Genomic DNA, 20,000 nt, shown 5'->3' with positions numbered 1-20,000 from the left:
GCACTACCATGGAACGGGAATCTAGTTCATACAGTATGTCTATATATAGTATAGTTGTATATATAGTATGTGTGTCTGCTGCCCTCTAGTGGAATGTATTTTTTATGGCCTAAATCATGGGTTCTTAAACTACGGGTCAGGACCCAACGTGGGCCCTGGGCAGGTGAGAGGTGGGTCGCGGAGTTTTGAGAATACATCTATAATCTACAATTTGGGTCGTTGGGAGGATGATTTGGGTCTCGAGAGGACGGTACATTTTGAATTTGGGTCTCGAGCTGAAAAAGTTTAAGAACTGCCCCTCCCCCCCTCTCTCCTCATTGGACTAGAGGAGTATGATTGTACCGTGGAGGAAAACTGACACAGTTATTGACTATTGTCTAAATTAATTATATTTTTAGTTGATTATTTGAATATCTTATAAGAAGTATTTTATGTTTTTGTATTAATATGTTAGCAATTTAGTGGTACAACTCTTGTAATGCTGTGCGACTGGAGTCCAGAACGATTAGCGCCTTTTTGACGTCGGGTTTCAGTTGAATTATTTACAAAATATTATCTATATTATTATTATAAAATATAAATCACGTTTTTTTGACAGGGGAATCATTTTCCAATCATTGAAAATATATATATATTGTTTAAATAATTCTGTTCCACTGTTCAACCAGCAGAATAATGTTCTGAACTGGGTCCAACCAGCAGAATAATGTTCTGAACTGGGTTCAACCAGCAGAATAATGTTCTGAACTGGGTTCAACCAGCAGAATAATGTTCTGAACTGGGTCCAACCAGCGGAATAATGTTCTGAACTGGGTTCAACCAGCAGAATAACGTTCTGAACTGGGTCCAACCAGCAGAATAATGTTCTGAACCGGGTCCAACCAGCAGAATAATGTTCTGAACCGGGTCCAACCAGCAGAATAATGTTCTGAACCGGGTCCAACCAGCAGAATAATGTTCTGAACTGGGTCCAACCGGCAGAATAATGTTCTGAACCGGTTCCAACCAGCAGAATAACGTTCTGAACTGGGTCCAACCAGCGGAATAATGTTCTGAACTGGGTCCAACCAGCAGAATAATGTTCTGAACCGGGTCCAACCAGCGGAATAATGTTCTGAACCGGGTCCAACCAGCAGAATAATGTTCTGAACCGGGTCCAACCAGCGGAATAATGTTCTGAACCGGGTCCAACCAGCGGAATAATGTTCTGAACTGGGTCCAACCAGCGGAATAATATTCTGAACCGGGTCCAACCAGCAGAATAATGTTCTGAACCGGGTCCAACCAGCGGAATAATGTTCTGAACCGGGTCCAACCAGCAGAATAATGTTCTGAACTGGGTCCAACCAGCGGAATAATATTCTGAACCGGGTCCAACCAGCGGAATAATGTTCTGAACTGAATTCAACCAGCGGAATAATGTTCTGAACTGGGTCCAACCAGCAGAATAATGTTCTGAACCGGGTCCAACCAGCGGAATAATGTTCTGAACTGGGTTCAACCAGCGGAATAATGTTCTGAACTGGGTTCAACCAGCGGAATAATGTTCTGAACTGGGTCCAACCAGCGGAATAATGTTCTGAACCGGGTCCAACCAGCAGAATAATGTTCTGAACCGGTTCCAACCAGCAGAATAATGTTCTGAACCGGTTCCAACCAGCAGAATAATGTTCTGAACTGGGTCCAACCAGCAGAATAATGTTCTGAACCGGTTCCAACCAGCAGAATAATGTTCTGAACCGGTTCCAACCAGCAGAATAATGTTCTGAACTGGGTCCAACCAGCAGAATAATGTTCTGAACCGGTTCCAACCAGCAGAATAATGTTCTGAACTGGGTCCAACCAGCAGAATAATGTTCTGAACCGGTTCCAACCAGCAGAATAATGTTCTGAACTGGGTCCAACCAGCGGAATAATGTTCTGAACTGGGTCCAACCAGCAGAATAATGTTCTGAACCGGGTTCCAACCAGCAGAATAATGTTCTGAACTGGGTCCAACCAGCAGAATAATGTTCTGAACCGGTTCCAACCAGCAGAATAATGTTCTGAACTGGGTCCAACCAGCAGAATAATGTTCTGAACTGGGTCCAACCAGCGGAATAATGTTCTGAACCGGGTTCCAACCAGCAGAATAATGTTCTGAACTGGGTCCAACCAGCAGAATAATGTTCTGAACCGGGTTCCAACCAGCAGAATAATGTTCTGAACTGGGTCCAACCAGCAGAATAATGTTCTGAACCGGTTCCAACCAGCAGAATAATGTTCTGAACTGGGTCCAACCAGCAGAATAATGTTCTGAACTGGGTCCAACCAGCAGAATAATGTTCTGAACCGGGTCCAACCAGCGGAATAATGTTCTGAACTGGGTCCAACCAGCAGAATAATGTTCTGAACCGGGTCCAACCAGCGGAATAATGTTCTGAACCGGGTCCAACCAGCAGAATAATGTTCTGAACTGGGTCCAACCAGCGGAATAATGTTCTGAACTGGGTCCAACCAGCAGAATAATGTTCTGAACTGGGTCCAACCAGCAGAATAATGTTCTGAACCGGGTCCAACCAGCAGAATAATGTTCTGAACCGGGTCCAACCAGCAGAATAATGTTCTGAACCGGTTCCAACCAGCAGAATAATGTTCTGAACCGGTTCCAACCGGTTTATATCGTTCCGTTCTGTTCCTTTATAAACCTTCTATTCTGATGTGTTTTTACATTTAGCTGGACATTAAGTTACTTCACCAAGCAGATGGAGAGTCGTTAGGAAAGTCGTTAAAAGCTATTTGTATTTTGCCGTAACAGCAGGGTTTAATCACAACGGAAGAGAAACACACACACACACACACACACACACACACACACACACACACACACACACACACACACACACACACACACACACACACACACACACACACACACACACACACACACACACACACACACACACACACACACACACACACACTTACACTTCTTGGCCGATATCCAGATGTCCAGACCATCATACAGTTCTTTCTGCCATTTTCGATGAGTGTGGACATTTACCAGCCGAAAGTGAACGAGAGAAATTGTGCAAATGAACCCGAGTTATGAGAGACATGCTTGTCTGAAGGAAAAGAAGACTGGAAAGGAGGACAACAGAGCTAGGAGGAAGGACAGGGGAACCAACGGTTTTACCGGTTTAGCACACAAGGGGGCGCCAAAAACACACACATGAAAAAAGCCCATTGCGCACCAACTACCAGAATGCTAACGAAATGAGCACAAGTAATAGTGAATTTCCATGGAGGCTGGTAGGAAGCACAGGGGCAAATGTACAGATAACTCCAGAGCCCTTTGACTTCTCAAACACGGCAGAAAGCTAACAATCCATCTCCTTATTAATTCAGCCACTTACTTAGATAACTAACAAGTACCCATATACACAGCTGGAAGAGTATGGCTCATCTTAGACAGTTCTAACATACAGGGAAAGTATTCAGACTGAATACTCATGTAAATGTGATATTTCAGATTTTTTATTTTTTATATATCTGCAAAAATACCTGAAATCGTGTTTTTGATTTGTCATTATGGGGTATTGTATGTAGATTGATGAGGGAAAAAAAGTATTTTAATCAATTTTAGAATAAGGCTGTCATGTAATAAAATGTGGAAAAAGTCAAGGGGTCTGAATACTTTCTGAATGCACTGTATCTGATGGCAAACATTTAGTAGTGAATTGCATGAAGGGAAACTTCATCACCTCATGTGTGTCACTTTCACAACAGAGAGACTAACCAATAGAAATACTGTAGAACTCTGTGGAGTCACCAGCTCCCACAACAGAGAGACTAACCAATAGAAATACTGTAGAACTCTGTGGAGTCACCAGCTCCCACAACAGAGAGACTAACCAATAGAAATACTGTAGAACTCTGTGGAGTCACCAGCTCCCACAACAGAGAGACTAACCCATAGAAATACTGTAGCACTCTGTGGAGTCACCAGCTCCCACAACAGAGAGACTAACCAATAGAAATACTGTAGAACTCTGTGGAGTCACCAGCTCCCACTTTCACAACAGAGAGACTAACCAATAGAAATACTGTAGAACTCTGTGGAGTCACCAGCTCCCACAACAGAGAGACTAACCCATAGAAATACTGTAGAACTCTGTGGAGTCACCAGCTCCCACAACAGAGAGACTAAACAATAGAAATACTGTAGAACTCTGTGGAGTCACCAGCTCCCACAACAGAGAGACTAACCCATAGAAATACTGTAGAACTCTGTGGAGTCACCAGCTCCCACAACAGAGAGACTAACCAATAGAAATACTGTAGAACTCTGTGGAGTCACCAGCTCCCACAACAGAGAGACTAACCCATAGAAATACTGTAGAACTCTGTGGAGTCACCAGCTCCCACAACAGAAAGACTAACCCATATAAATACTGTAGAACTCTGTGGAGTCACCAGCTCCCACTTTCACAACAGAGAGACTAACCCATAGAAATACTGTAGAACTCTGTGGAGTCACCAGCTCCCACAACAGAGAGACTAACCAATAGAAATACTGTAGAACTCTGTGGAGTCACCAGCTCCCACTTTCACAACAGAGAGACTAACCAATAGAAATACTGTAGAACTCTGTGGAGTCACCAGCTCCCACAACAGAGAGACTAACCAATATAAATACTGTAGAACTCTGTGGAGTCACCAGCTCCCACAACAGAGAGACTAACCAATAGAAATACTGTAGAACTCTGTGGAGTCACCCACTTTCTCTTCACAACAAACACGTGACTGGCTCAACTGTTCTGGGGAACTATTGACAAGCTACATAATGTAAAAATTATGTGACGAGTGAAATGAAGAACGCAATCTGCTTGATCTCTTAGCATGTTGCACAAGTTGACTGTAGGTATTTACTTATAGTATATTGGATGCAGTGTCGCAGCGGTCTAAGACACTGCATCGCAGTGCTAGAGGCGTCACTACAGACCCTGGATCAATCCCAGGCTGTTTGGCAGTCGGCCGCGACCGGGAGACCCATGAGGCGTTTCCTCCGACACGTTGGTGCGGCTGGCGTCAGGGTCAAGGGGGGGCAGTGTGTCAAGAAGCCGTGCGGCTTGGTTGGGCTGTGTGTCGGAGGACGCACGGCTCTCGACCTTCGCCTCTCCCGAGTCCGTACGGGAGTTGCAGCGATGAGACAAGACTGTAACTACCAATTTGGATTTGGGGTAAAACAAGTCAAAACGTCCAACAACAAAAAAGTATATTGATGATATGGGAATAACCCCGGTATACAGTGTACACGCTACACCAACCAACCCTAACACACACACCAACACGGGGGTTTGGTACTCTATATCATCTACTGCATCTTTATGTAATACATGTATCACTAGCCACTTTAAACTATGCCACTTTGTTTACATACCCTACATTACTCATCTCAAATGTATATACTGTACTCAATACCATCTACAGTATCTTGCCTATGCCGTTCTGTACCATCACTCATTCATATATCTTTATGTACATATTCTTTATCCCCTTACACTGTGTATAAGACAGTAGTTTTGGAATTGTTAGTTAGATTACTTGTTGGTTATTACTGCATTGTCGGAACTAGAAGCACAAGCATTTCGCTACACTCACATTAACATCTGCTAACCATGTGTATGTGACAAATTAAATTTGATTTAATTTTGGGTTATAAGGCAGTTTGGGAACTGAAAGGCACTGAGCTTCTGTATATGAGGGCTGACTACAGCCCCAAACTGTCCTGCACCCGTCATCATCATCTGGGAGAGCCATGCAGGGGGCAGAGAGAGGAGGGCAGGCTGGGGGAGAGGGGGGAGGAGAATGGGCTGGTAGAGGGGTGAGGAGGAGGAGGAGGGGGTGAAGCCAGGGGCTGGGAGTGTATTGGTACCGTAGCTGGGTGGGAAAGGGAACTGCTGAGGGTTGGTGGTCTGGGGGATCCGGGGGTTACTCAGCCCTCCTGATTGGCCACTTGCAGCAGCCATGTTGGCGGCGGCCATATTGGGAGGCAGGTTGAGTCCCTGGGCTCTCATCACCATGTTCCTCTGTTGTTGTTGCTGTTGTTGTTGTCTCTGGTGCTCCAGCTGGCGCTGTCTGAGGTGGTTACTGAGCAGCTCCCGCTGACGCTGGGCTAACATCTGAGCATTGATGGTCCCCTGGAGGGAGAGGCGGAGAAAGGGATTGAACTAGATGTTTCTTACAAAAATGTTATGCTGAATTAAATAACATTTCTATCATATTCCATTACTATGTGAGAATTTCAGTAAATGACCTGGTTGGGGTGTTGGACTGTAGAGGATCATATTGATATATAATTTCAGTAAATTACCTGGTTGGGTTGTTGGACTGTAGAGGATCATAGTGATATATAATCTCAGTTACCTGGTTGGGTTGTTGGACTGTAGAGGATCATATTGATATATAATTTCAGTAAATTACCTGGTTGGGTTGTTGGACTGTAGAGGATCATAGTGATATATAATCTCAGTTACCTGGTTGGGTTGTTGGACTGTAGAGGATCATATTGATATATAATCTCAGTTACCTGGTTGGGTTGTTGGACTGTAGAGGATCATAGTGATATATAATCTCAGTTACCTGGTTGGGTTGTTGAACTGTAGAGGATCATAGTGATATATAATCTCAGTTACCTGGTTGGGTTGTTGGACTGTAGAGGATCATATTGATATATAATCTCAGTTACCTGGTTGGGTTGTTGGACTGTAGAGGATCATAGTGATATATAATCTCAGTAAATTACCTGGTTGGGTTGTTGGACTGTAGAGGATCATATTGATATATAATTTCAGTAAATTACCTGGTTGGGTTGTTGGACTGTAGAGGATCATAGTGATATATAATCTCAGTTACCTGGTTGGGTTGTTGGACTGTAGAGGATCATATTGATATATAATTTCAGTAAATTACCTGGTTGGGTTGTTGGACTGTAGAGGATCATAGTGATATATAATCTCAGTTACCTGGTTGGGTTGTTGGACTGTAGAGGATCATAGTGATATATAATCTCAGTTACCTGGTTGGGTTGTTGAACTGTAGAGGATCATAGTGATATATAATCTCAGTTACCTGGTTGGGTTGTTGGACTGTAGAGGATCATATTGATATATAATCTCAGTTACCTGGTTGGGTTGTTGGACTGTAGAGGATCATAGTGATATATAATCTCAGTAAATTACCTGGTTGGGTTGTTGGACTGTAGAGGATCATATTGATATATAATTTCAGTAAATTACCTGGTTGGGTTGTTGGACTGTAGAGGATCATAGTGATATATAATCTCAGTTACCTGGTTGGGTTGTTGGACTGTAGAGGATCATAGTGATATATAATCTCAGTAAATTACCTGGTTGGGTTGTTGGACTGTAGAGGATCATAGTGATATATAATCTCAGTTACCTGGTTGGGTTGTTGAACTGTAGAGGATCATAGTGATATATAATCTCAGTTACCTGGTTGGGTTGTTGGACTGTAGAGGATCATAGTGATATATAATCTCAGTTACCTGGTTGGGTTGTTGGACTGTAGAGGATCATAGTGATATATAATCTCAGTTACCTGGTTGGGTTGTTGGACTGTAGAGGATCATAGTGATATATAATCTCAGTAAATTACCTGGTTGGGTTGTTGGACTGTAGAGGATCATAGTGATATATAATCTCAGTTACCTGGTTGGGTTGTTGAACTGTAGAGGATCATAGTGATATATAATCTCAGTTACCTGGTTGGGGTTGTTGGACTGTAAAGTTGGGTTCATATTGGACACACCACTCATCTGGATCATCATTGGCTGGCGGTTCTGAGGAGAACAGGTTAACAGGTATGTTAACGATAAACACTTTGAAAGGAGTAGCTAGCCTACTAGCCAGCTAAACAATGATGATACATTCATTTGTATACTTCCCTGTCATTCTACTGATTAACCAACAGGGAGCCAGTGCACCAAGACCAACTTGCTATTCAACCATTATAGGCAAACATCAAACCCACAGTGATGACCTGCCAAAACATCAAACCCACAGTGATCCAAAACATCGAGCCCACAGTGATGACCTGCCAAAACATCAAACCCACAGTGATCCAAAACATCGAGCCCACAGTGATGACCTGCCAAAACATCAAACCCACAGTGATCCAAAACATCGAGCCCACAGTGATGACCTGCCAAAACATCAAACCCACAGTGATCCAAAACATCGAGCCCACAGTGATGACCTGCCAAAACATCCAACCCACAGTGATGACCTGCCAAAATATGATCTGAGGTTATACGAACCCTAGTAACAGTCTGTGTTCTGTACCATTCCCCAGTCTGTGTTCTGTACCATTCCCCAGTCTGTGTTCTGTACCATTCCCCAGTCTGTGTTCTGTACCATTCCCCAGTCTGTGTTCTGTACCATTCCCCAGTCTGCGTTCTCTACCATTCCCCAGTCTGTGTTCTGTACCATTCCCCAGTCTGTGTTCTCTACCATTCCCCAGTCTGTGTTCTGTACCATTCCCCAGTCTGTGTTCTCTACCATTCCCCAGTCTGTGTTCTCTACCATTCCCCAGTCTGTGTTCTCTACCATTCCCCAGTCTGTAGTCTGTACCATTCCCCAGTCTGTGTTCTGTACCATTCCCCAGTCTGTAGTCTCTACCATTCCCCAGTCTGTGTTCTGTACCATTCCCCAGTCTGTGTTCTGTACCATTCCCCAGTCTGTACCTTTCCTGTCTGTCTCAGTCTGTCTGTCTGTCTGTCTGTCTCAGTCTGTCTCAGTCTGTCTGTCTGTCTGTCTGTCTGTCTGTCTGTCTGTCTGTCTGTCTGTCTGTCTGTCTGTCTGGGTACCTGTTGTACCATTCCCCAGTCTGTGTTCTGTACCATTCCCCAGTCTGTGTTCTGTACCATTCCCCAGTCTGTGTTCTGTACCATTCCCCAGTCTGTGTTCTGTACCATTCCCCAGTCTGTGTTCTGTACCATTCCCCAGTCTGTGTTCTGTACCATTCCCCAGTCTGTGTTCTGTACCATTCCCCAGTCTGCGTTCTCTACCATTCCCCAGTCTGTGTTCTGTACCATTCCCCAGTCTGTGTTCTCTACCATTCCCCAGTCTGTGTTCTGTACCATTCCCCAGTCTGTGTTCTCTACCATTCCCCAGTCTGTGTTCTCTACCATTCCCCAGTCTGTGTTCTCTACCATTCCCCAGTCTGTAGTCTGTACCATTCCCCAGTCTGTAGTCTGTACCATTCCCCAGTCTGTAGTCTCTACCATTCCCCAGTCTGTGTTCTGTACCATTCCCCAGTCTGTGTTCTGTACCATTCCCCAGTCTGTACCTTTCCTGTCTGTCTCAGTCTGTCTGTCTGTCTCAGTCTGTCTGTCTGTCTGTCTGTCTGTCTGTCTGTCTGTCTGTCTGTCTGTCTGGGTACCTGTTGTACCTGTAGCCGGTGCTGCAGCTGTAACCTCAGTGTATTAGGCTGGTTAGGAACCACCCCTTGGGGCCTCAGCCCCGGTCGTTGCTGCATCCTCATGATGGGGTATCCTGGTCTGGGGCTCATCTGGCCAGCCATGGGGTGGAAGCCTTGCCCTGTGGGTAGAAGTGGGGGAGGGATCCATTCAGTTGAGAATCACAATTACTCTGAGCCAAGGTAACAATCATAAAAAATGTAAAAGTTATATTTTTCTCATGTCTCTCTGAAGCAACAACATAGTGATGTTCAGAATATCAAATTGCAATAACATGTAGAATCGTGATCCTGCGTAACGTGATAATATTGAATTGTGAACTCCCTGATTGCCAATTCTCAGCCCTACCTGTGGGGTCCTGCATGGGTCTGCCGGACCCAGGGTCGTGGTATCCTCTCTGGGCTAGATGGGAGCCTGGTGGGGGGTCCTGCATGGGTCTGCCGGACCCAGGGTCGTGGTATCCTCTCTGGGCTAGATGGGAGCCGGGTGGGGGGTCCTGCTGGCCGTACACTGAAGGCTTCTGGTCCAACAACATGGACGGGTCTGAAGAGAACTGGTCCTGATCTACAGACTGACCCCGGAGAAAGACAGGAGACGAGAGGATACGATGTATTTAGACAGAAAATAGACCAGAGAAAATAAAGAACGGGAGCAGAGCAATGGAGGCTCCACCGAGGAGGAAGGGGAGGACCATCCTCCTCAGTGAATTTCATAAAAATATATATAATTTTTAATGAATTTAAAAAGTTATCCTTTTTAGGCACTAAAAAGGCACCAAATAATTTAGAACACACTGTTTTGCAATGAAGGTCGGGTAGCACCGTGGTGTAGCCGGAGGACAGCTAGCTTCCGTCCTCCTCTGGGTACATTGACTTCAATACAAAACCTAGGAGGCTTGTGGTTCTCACCCCCCTTCTATAGACTTACACAGTAATTATGACAACCTCCTCCAACCTATCAGAGCTCTTGCAGCATGAACTGACATGTTGTCCACCCAATCAAAGGATCAGAGAATGAATCTAGTACTGAAAGCATAAGCAATGTAGTGAGTAGTTGACTCAAAGAGAGAGAAAGACAATAGTTGAACAGTTTTAACAAATACATTTCTTCAAAAATGAAGGAGAAGCAAAAGAGAGAGAGAGAGATTGTATTTTCTTTTCACTTTCAGTTTCACTTACTTAGCTAGCAAACGCAGCTAGTTTAGCCTACTGATACAACCTGCTCAAGCAGAGGGAAGCTATGTTAGCTAGCTGGCTATAACAGAGGGATGCTATGTTAGCTAGCTGGCTATGACAGAGGGATGCTATGTTAGCCAGTTGGGTATAACAGAGGGATGCTATGTTGGCTAGCTGGCTATAACAGAGGGATGCTATGTTAGCTAGCTGGCTATAACAGAGGGATGCTATGTTAGCTAGCTGGCTATAACAGAGGGATGCTATGTTAGCTAGCTGGCTATAGCAGAGGGAACCTATGTTAGCTTGCTGGCTATAACAGAGGGATGCTATGTTAGCTAGCTGGCTATAACAGAGGGATGCTATGTTAGCTAGCTGGCTATAACAGAGGGATGCTATGTTAGCTAGCTGGCTATAACAGAGGGATGCTATGTTGGCTAGCTGGCTATAACAGAGGGATGCTATGTTAGCTAGCTGGCTATAACAGAGGGATGCTATGTTAGCTAGTTGGCTATAACAGAGGGATGCTATGTTAGCTAGTTGGCTATAACAGAGGGATGGTATGTTAGCCTAGCTGGCTATAACAGAGGGATGCTATGTTAGCTAGCTGGCTATTACAGAGGGATGCTATGTTAGCTAGCTGGCTATAACAGTACTATAACGGGTACAAAAGTATCTATATCCACAGTAAAATGAGTCCTATATCGACATAACCCGAAAGGCCGCTCAGCAAGGAAACAAACAAAACAAACAAAAATAGAACTGTTTGGCCATAATGACCATCTTTATGTTTGGAGGAAAAAGGGGGGGGCTTGCAAGCCGAAGAACACCATCCCAACCGTGAAGCACGGGGGTGGCAGCATCATGTTGTGGGGGGGCTTTGCTTCAGGAGGGACTGGTGCACTTCCCCACATGAGGGAAGAAAAGTATGTGGATATATTGAAGCAAGAAGGCCTACAAACCTGACTCAGTTACACCAGCTCTGTCAGGAGGAATGGGCCAGATCCTAACTGACCTAAGACAGGGAGTTTTTACTAGGATTAAATGTCAGAAATTGTTAAAAAAAACTGAGTTTAAATGTATTTGGCTAGGGTGTACTGTATGTAAACTTCCGACTTCAACTGTACAGCTGGTGTTCATTGAAGTCCACAAGAGAAGGGAACAGGTGACAGGAAGAGAGCGCATAGATCCGAGAAGGAATACAACGTGGCTGCTATGAATGTGAACTGTGTTTACGCGTGACCAGGGGTGTATTCATTCTGCCTATTCTGTTTAATTTTATTTTTTCTTAAACGGACGCAAACGGTCCAATAGAAACTCTCGTTTGCAACTGTTGGACTAATGATTAGACTCTAGATCAGCTAGATGCAGGCAAGAGTGTACAAGGTGGTATTGAAAGTGTCACCTAAACATTTTCTGTCGACCTGTGTACCCCTACATTGTAAACTGTCATTCATAGTGTATTTTGTGTAAATATATTTTGGAGTCCTCCCTCATCTTAAACGGCACTGACCTCCACAAGTGCACAAGTAACCAGTGGTCCTCCGCAAGTTAACCCACTGTTCCCAGGCCGTCATTATGTAAATAAGGATTTGTTCTTAACTGACTTGTCTAGTTAAATAAAACATTTATTATATAAATTATTCCTGTCTGTACAAAGTGGAATAACATATTTCAAAATACTACACGAGAGAGCATGATTTAGCTGTGGATCGTTTTACATCACAAATTACAAAATTAATTTTGTTAGCAGCACGTGGCAAATAGCTGACTGTTGAGATGAGGCGGTCAGTGAAAACACATCTAAAATAATCCCAGACCAAATATTCCAAAATGCATAGCGGGGAAAACACAAAAGACAAAGAACAAAAAAACAGATCTGTCTTTAGTTATCAAAATTCTCAACTCCCAAATTGAGTTGACAGTAGGCCTACAGCCCATCTTATTGGCCCATAGCCCTGGTGAGTGTGTACACTCAGTCTTTATCATTGGCTTAGGGCAATATAACTTCCTCCTTCAGGCTAGATGATGTCACATAACTTCTTCCTTCAGGCTAGATGATGTCACATAACTTCCTCCTTCAGGCTAGATGATGTCACATAACTTGCTCCTTCAGGCTAGATGATGTCACATAACTTCCTCCTTCAGGCTAGATGATGTCACATAACTTGCTCCTTCAGGCTAGATGATGTCACATAACTTCTTCCTTCAGGCTAGATGATGTCACATAACTTCCTACTTCAGGCTAGATGATGTCACATAACTTCCTCCTTCAGGCTAGATGATGTCACATAACTTGTTCCTTCAGGCTAGATGATGTCACATAACTTCCTACTTCAGGCTAGATGATGTCACATAACTTCCTCCTTCAGGCTAGATGATGTCACATAACTTCCTACTTAAGGCTAGATGATGTCACATAACTTCCTCCTTCAGGCTAGATGATGTCACATAACTTCTTCCTTCAGGCTAGATGATGTCACATAACTTCCTCCTTCAGGCTAGATGATGTCATCTTGTAAAGTTTCTCCTTTTCGCAGGCTGAGATTATATCATATGGTTAGATTCAACACCAGGTTGTTGCAAAGAACTTTTTTGTGGTATTTCATTAAAGATTGTGCTAGTCTGTCTCCATTCATGTTGTGTCGTAGAATTGCATGAATTGTGTTTAATAAAAAAAAGCCTGATCTTCTCGGATCCTCTAGCCGGGGCTGAGCTCCGAATGTGTCTCTAGCCGGGGCTGAGCTCCGAATGTGTCTCTAGCCGGGGCTGAGCTCCTAATGGGTCTCTAGCCAGGGCTGAGCTCCTAATGAGTCTCTAGCCGGGGCTGAGCTCCTAATGTGTCTCTAGCCGGGGCTGAGCTCCTAATGAGTCTCTAGCCGGGGCTGAGCTCCTAATGGGTCTCTAGCCGGGGCTGAGCTCCTAATGAGTCTCTAGCCGGGGCTGAGCTCCTAATGAGTCTCTAGCCGGGGCTGAGCTCCTAATGTGTCTCTAGCCGGGGCTGAGCTCCGAACGAGTCTCTAGCCGGGGCTGAGCTCCGAATGGGTCTCTAGCCGGGGCTGAGCTCCGAACGAGTCTCTAGCCGGGGCTGAGCTCCGAATGTGTCTCTAGCCGGGGCTGAGCTCCGAATGGGTCTCTAGCCGGGGCTGAGCTCCGAACGAGTCTCTAGCCGGGGCTGAGCTCCGAATGTGTCTCTAGCCGGGGCTGAGCTCCGAATGGGTCTCTAGCCGGGGCTGAGCTCCGAATGAGTCTCTAGCCGGGGCTGAGCTCCGAATGGGTCTCTAGCCGGGGCTGAGCTCCAAATGAGTCTCTAGCCGGGGCTGAGCTCCTAATGTGTCTCTAGCCGGGGCTGAGCTCCGAATTAGTCTCTAGCCGGGGCTGAGCTCCGAATGGGTCTCTAGCCGGGGCTGAGCTCCGAATGGGTCTCTAGCCGGGACTGAGCTCCGAATGAGTCTCTAGCCGGGGCTGAGCTCCGAACGAGTCTCTAGCCGGGGCTGAGCTCCGAATGGGTCTCTAGCCGGGGCTGAGCTCCGAACGGGTCTCTAGCCGGGGCTGAGCTCCGAATGTGTCTCTAGCCGGGGCTGAGCTCCGAATGGGTCTCTAGCCGGGGCTGAGCTCCGAACGAGTCTCTAGCCGGGGCTGAGCTCCGAACGGGTCTCTAGCCGGGGCTGAGCTCCTAATGGGTCTCTAGCCGGGGCTGAGCTCCGAACGAGTCTCTAGCCGGGGCTGAGCTCCGAATGAGTCTCTAGCCGGGGCTGAGCTCCGAATGTGTCTCTAGCCGGGGCTGAGCTCCGAATGGGTCTCTAGCCGGGGCTGAGCTCCGAATGAGTCTCTAGCCGGGGCTGAGCTCCGAATGGGTCTCTAGCCGGGGCTGAGCTCCGAATGAGTCTCTAGCCGGGGCTGAGCTCCTAATGTGTCTCTAGCCGGGGCTGAGCTCCGAATTAGTCTCTAGCCGGGGCTGAGCTCCGAATGGGTCTCTAGCCGGGGCTGAGCTCCGAATGGGTCTCTAGCCGGGGCTGAGCTCCGAATGAGTCTCTAGCCGGGGCTGAGCTCCGAACGAGTCTCTAGCCGGGGCTGAGCTCCGAATGGGTCTCTAGCCGGGGCTGAGCTCCGAACGGGTCTCTAGCCGGGGCAGAGCTCCGAATGTGTCTCTAGCCGGGGCTGAGCTCCGAATGGGTCTCTAGCCGGGGCTGAGCTCCGAACGAGTCTCTAGCCGGGGCTGAGCTCCGAACGGGTCTCTAGCCGGGGCTGAGCTCCTAATGGGTCTCTAGCCGGGGCTGAGCTCCGAACGAGTCTCTAGCCGGGGCTGAGCTCCGAATGAGTCTCTAGCCGGGGCTGAGCTCCGAACGAGTCTCTAGCCGGGGCTGAGCTCCGAATGGGTCTCTAGCCGGGGCTGAGCTCCTAATGGGTCTCTAGCCGGGCCTGAGCTCCGAACGAGTCTCTAGCCGGGGCTGAGCTCCGAATGAGTCTCTAGCCGGGGCTGAGCTCCGAATGAGTCTCTAGCCGGGGCTGAGCTCCGAACGAGTCTCTAGCCAGGGCTGAGCTCCTAATGAGTCTCTAGCCGGGGCTGAGCTCCTAATGAGTCTCTAGCCGGGGCTGAGCTCCGAATGAGTCTCTAGCCGTGGCTGAGCTCCTAATGGGTCTCTAGCCGGGGCTGAGCTCCGAATGGGTCTCTAGCCGGGGCTGAGCTCCTATTGGGTCTCTAGCCGGGGCTGAGCTCCGAATGGGTCTCTAGCCGGGGCTGAGCTCCTAATGGGTCTCTAGTCCGGGCTGAGCTCCTAATGGGTCTCTAGCCCGGGCTGAGCTCCTAATGGGTCTCTAGCCGGGCTGATGAAAAAATAGCTTCCCCAAACTCTAAACTCTATGGGAACAGAGTAGAGATAGAGGAGGATAAATAGACTGTATAGGCCTAGATGACAAAAATAATGACAACTCTAGTGACAGGTGAGTGTCCCCAGAGAGAAGAAGAGAAGATAGATAGAAGAGAGGGATCAGAGATAGAGTAATGGACTGATCTGTCACAGAGTAGTTAAGAGAGAGGGATAGAGGGATATTAATAGATGAAAAACACTACAGTGACTGCTGAATCGTACCTGTCCCATCAGAGTAGGTATCCCCAGGGCTCTGTCTATCTCCTCCAGGCCATCAAAGTCCTTCAGCACTGTGTAGAGCTGTGACATGAGAGCCCCCTCATCACTAGAACCCCCCTCACCAGGACCCCCAGTCCCCTGGCCGCCGGGCCCCGGACCCCCACACAACACCTCCTCCTCCTGCTGGGGGGCATACCTGGAGAGGGAGAGAAGGGGAGGGAGGGAGGGAGAGGAAGAGAAGGGGGGAGGGAGGGAGAGGAAGAGAAGGGGAGGGAGAAGAGGGGAGGGGGAAGAGACGGGAAGAGGGAGAGAAGGAGGGGAGGGGGAAGAGGGAGTGAAGGAGGGGAGAGGGAAGAGGGAGAGAAGGAGGGGAGGGGGAAGAGGGAGAGAAGGAGGGGAGGGGGAAGAGGGGGAAGAGGGAGAGAAGGAGGGGAGGGGGAAGAGGGAGAGAAGGAGGGGAGGGGGAAGAGGGAGAGAAGGAGGGGAGGGGGAAGAGGGGGAAGAGGGAGAGAAGGAGGGGAGGGGGAAGAGGGAGAGAAGGAGGGGGAAGAGGGGGAAGAGGGAGAGAAGGAGGGGAGGGGGAAGAGGGAGAGAAGGAGGGGGAAGAGGGAGAGAAGGAGGGGAGGGGGAAGAGGGAGAGAAGGAGGGGAGGGGGAAGAGGGAGAGAAGGGGGGGAGGGGGAAGAGGGAGAGAAGGAGGGGGAAGAGGGGGAAGAGGGAGAGAAGGAGGGGAGGGGGAAGAGGGAGAGAAGGAGGGGGAAGAGGGAGAGAAGGAGGGGAGGGGGAAGAGGGAGAGAAGGAGGGGAGGGGGAAGAGGGAGAGAAGGGGGGGAAGGTTAAATGACCATAAGTTATTTTAACCACTTCTCTGTGCTGTAGTTAACTGATCCAAACCGTTTTAAAGTGGTTAGTCTGAACTATAAGAGTTGCTCCAGCGCCGACAGACAACGGTTCTGGCAAAGGAAGGATGTGGCAGGTTCTGGTACAGTGTGTGACAGGTTCTGGTACAGTGTGTGACAGGTTCTGGTACAGTGTGTGACAGGTTCTGGTACAGTGTGTGACAGGTTCTGGTAATGTGTGTTACAGGTTCTGGTACAGTGTGTGACAGGTTCTGGTAATGTGTGTGACAGGTTCTGGTAATGTGTGTTACAGGTTCTGGTACAGTGTGTGACAGGTTCTGGTACAGTGTGTGACAGGTTCTGGTACAGTGTGTGACAGGTTCTGGTAATGTGTGTGACAGGTTCTGGTAATGTGTGTGACAGGTTCTGGTACAGTGTGTGACAGGTTCTGGTACAGTGTGTGACAGGTTCTGGTAATGTGTGTGACAGGTTCTGGTAATGTGTGTTACAGGTTCTGGTACAGTGTGTGACAGGTTCTGGTACAGTGTGTGACAGGTTCTGGTAATGTGTGTGACAGGTTCTGGTAATGTGTGTGACAGGTTCTGGTAATGTGTGTTACAGGTTCTGGTACGGTGTGTGACAGGTTCTGGTACGGTCACTGCAGTAGTGATTGTAGGACAGAGGCCCGTGTAAAGTAGTCTCATGTAGTGTCCAGTAGAGTAGTACGGAGGGCTGGTTACCTGTTCTGGTTGAAGGCCTCAATAGGTATCATGCTGTCTGGCCATGGAGCCGTCTGATTGGGTGGAGCCTGTTGCTGGGAGAACTGGTGGGCCCGCATGCCCATCTCTTTAAAGAAGGAGAGATTCAAATAATTTAACTTTATTAACACCAAGCCCATCTATATATATATATAGAGAGAGATTCAAATAATATAATGTTATTAACCTCATGCCCATCTATATATAGAAATTCAAATAATATAACTTTATTAACCCCATGCCCTATATATACAGTGGGGCAAAAAAGTATTTAGTCAGCCACCAATTGTGCAAGTTCTCCCACTTAAAAAGATCATCAACATCTAGTGGAAAGCCTTCCCAGGAGAGTGGAGGCTGTTATAGCAGCAATGTTCCAACATCTAGTGGAAAGCCTTCCCAGAAGAGTGGAGGAGGTTATAGCAGCAATGTTCCAACATCTAGTAGAAAGCCTTCCCAGAAGAGTGGAGGAGGTTATAGCAGCAAAGGGGGAACCAACTCCCTATTAATGACCATGATTTTGGAATGGAGGTGTCCACATACTTTTGGCCATGTAGTGTACCATCATTAACCCCATGCCCATCTCTTTATGGACAGAGATTCAAATGAATAGAACTTTATTAACCCCATGCCCATCTCTTTATGGACAGAGATTCAAATGAATATAACTTTATTAACCCCATGCCCATCTCTTTATGGACAGAGATTCAAATGAATATAACTTTATTAACCCCATGCCCATCTCTTTATGGACAGAGATTCAAATGAATATAACTGTATTAACCCCATGCCCATCTCTTTATGGACAGAGATTCAAATGAATATAACTTTATTAATCCCATGCCCATCTCTTTATGGACAGAGATTCAAATGAATATAACTTTATTAATCCCATGCCCATCTATATAGAGAGAGAGGTTCAAATAATATAACTTTATTAACCCCATGGCTATCTATAGAGATTCAAATAATATAACGTTATTAACCCCATGGCTATCTATAGAGATTCAAATAATATAACTTTATTAAACCCATGCCCATCTCTTTAAAGAGAGAGAGATTCAAATAACATAACTTTATTAACCCCATGGCGATCTATAGAGATTCAAATAATATAACTTTATTAAACCCATGCCCATCTCTTTAAAGAGAGAGAGATTCAAATAATATAACTTTATTAACCCCATGGCGATCTATAGAGATTCAAATAATAACTTTATTAAACCCATGCCCATCTCTTTAAAAAAAGAGAGAGAGATTCAAATAATATAACTTTATTAACCCCATGGCGATCTATAGAGATTCAAATAATATAACTTTATTAACCCCATGGCGATCTATAGAGATTCAAATAATATAGGTTTATTAACCCCATCTCTTTATGGACAGAATCAAATTAATATAACTTTACTAACCCTATACTCATCTCTTTAGAGAGAAATGTTCAAATTAATATAACTTTATTAGAGAGAGACATTAAAATGTATATATAACTTTATTAACCCCATGCCCAAACCAGACTGAGCTGCTCGAGATAGGTAAGTTGCTTAGTGGTTAGAGTGTTGGACCAGTAACTGAAAGGTTGCTAGATCGGATCCCCGAGCTGACAAGGTAAACATGTTGTTCTGCCCCTGAACAGGCAGTTAACCCACTGTTACCCGGTGTAGGCCGTCATTGAAAATAAGAATTTGTTCTTAACTGACTTGTCTAGTTAAATCAAGGTTAAATAAAAAAATACGAAAAAAACTGGCATTAGACAGCGTATCAGGGTGTTGTTCCTCTGACTGGCCAGCAGGTGTCAGCTTTATCCCAAACTCCAAAACCTTTTATTTTTCAAAACTATCTGTGTACTTCTACATGCTGAAAATGAATATCAATAAATTGGTTTCCATTGACAACACAAATATGTTACATCAATTGGTGGGTCCCCAAGCCCAATGACAAGAAACACTGATCTGTGAAGTGGATAGACCATGACAAATATATATTCTAGAGCAACCCTGGCATAGAACTAGAAATGGTAGATATACAGTCTCACCGTTGACCATCATCTGCGACGGCAGCATCTGCCTGGGTGCAGGTCCTGGTAGACTGCTGGGTCTCATGAGGCCCCCGGGGCCTCCAGGGTTGGGCCCCATACGGCTGTGCATCGTCCCCTGCTGACCTGGGGCCCCAGGAGGAGGGACCGAGGCTGAACCGCTCTGACCCGGGCCCCCAGGACCCCAACCCCCCTCCTCCTGAATGCCCTGCCGAGGACCACTCACTAGACCTGGAGGGGGGGGGGGGGGGGGGGTAGACGGAGGGAGGGAGAGAGAGATCACGTGAGTGAGTAAATGTGTGGGGAGTGTCAGAGGGAAAAAGTGAGGGACAACAATATACCGCCCATCTACAAGGACAGAAGTCAACATCATTTTGTTCACACTGTATCCAGTATCCCCTCAACCACAGTTCAGGGGTTAGAGGTCGTTTTCAGAGTGGGCGTTTCTGTGGCCCGCCTGTGAGTCAGAGCGCCGTGGCCCGTCTGTGAGACAGAGCGCCGTGGCCCGTCTGTGAGACAGAGCGCCGTGGCCCGTCTGTGAGACAGAGCGCCGTGGCCCGTCTGTGAGACAGAGCGCCGTGGCCCGTCTGTGAGACAGAGTGCCGTGGCCCGTCTGTGAGACAGAGT

The 20,000-nt window shown here is 46.7% G+C and overlaps 1 protein-coding gene across 1 annotated transcript in view; it reads right to left on the bottom strand.

The window, feature by feature from the left end:
• LOC110536532 (nuclear receptor coactivator 2) overlaps positions 1-20,000 on the bottom strand; it is a 216,400-nt gene that overhangs the window by 15,697 nt on the left and 180,703 nt on the right. The window contains exons 13-19 of the mRNA XM_090189179.1: positions 19,374-19,604; positions 17,321-17,426; positions 15,747-15,939; positions 9,830-10,052; positions 9,454-9,602; positions 7,766-7,843; positions 5,918-6,182 (exon numbers count right to left, since the gene is read on the bottom strand). Coding sequence (XP_090045305.1) covers positions 5,918-6,182; positions 7,766-7,843; positions 9,454-9,602; positions 9,830-10,052; positions 15,747-15,939; positions 17,321-17,426; positions 19,374-19,604 — 1,245 coding nt within the window. The remainder of the gene's footprint in view (positions 1-5,917; positions 6,183-7,765; positions 7,844-9,453; positions 9,603-9,829; positions 10,053-15,746; positions 15,940-17,320; positions 17,427-19,373; positions 19,605-20,000) is intronic.

Source organism: Oncorhynchus mykiss, chromosome 11 (genome assembly GCF_057628025.1).
Source record: "Oncorhynchus mykiss isolate SJ-2025 chromosome 11, ASM5762802v1, whole genome shotgun sequence".
Lineage (NCBI taxonomy): Eukaryota > Metazoa > Chordata > Actinopteri > Salmoniformes > Salmonidae > Oncorhynchus > Oncorhynchus mykiss.
Note: the sequence above shows the minus strand (reverse complement) of the source record. Positions and strands in the feature narration are given on the sequence as shown.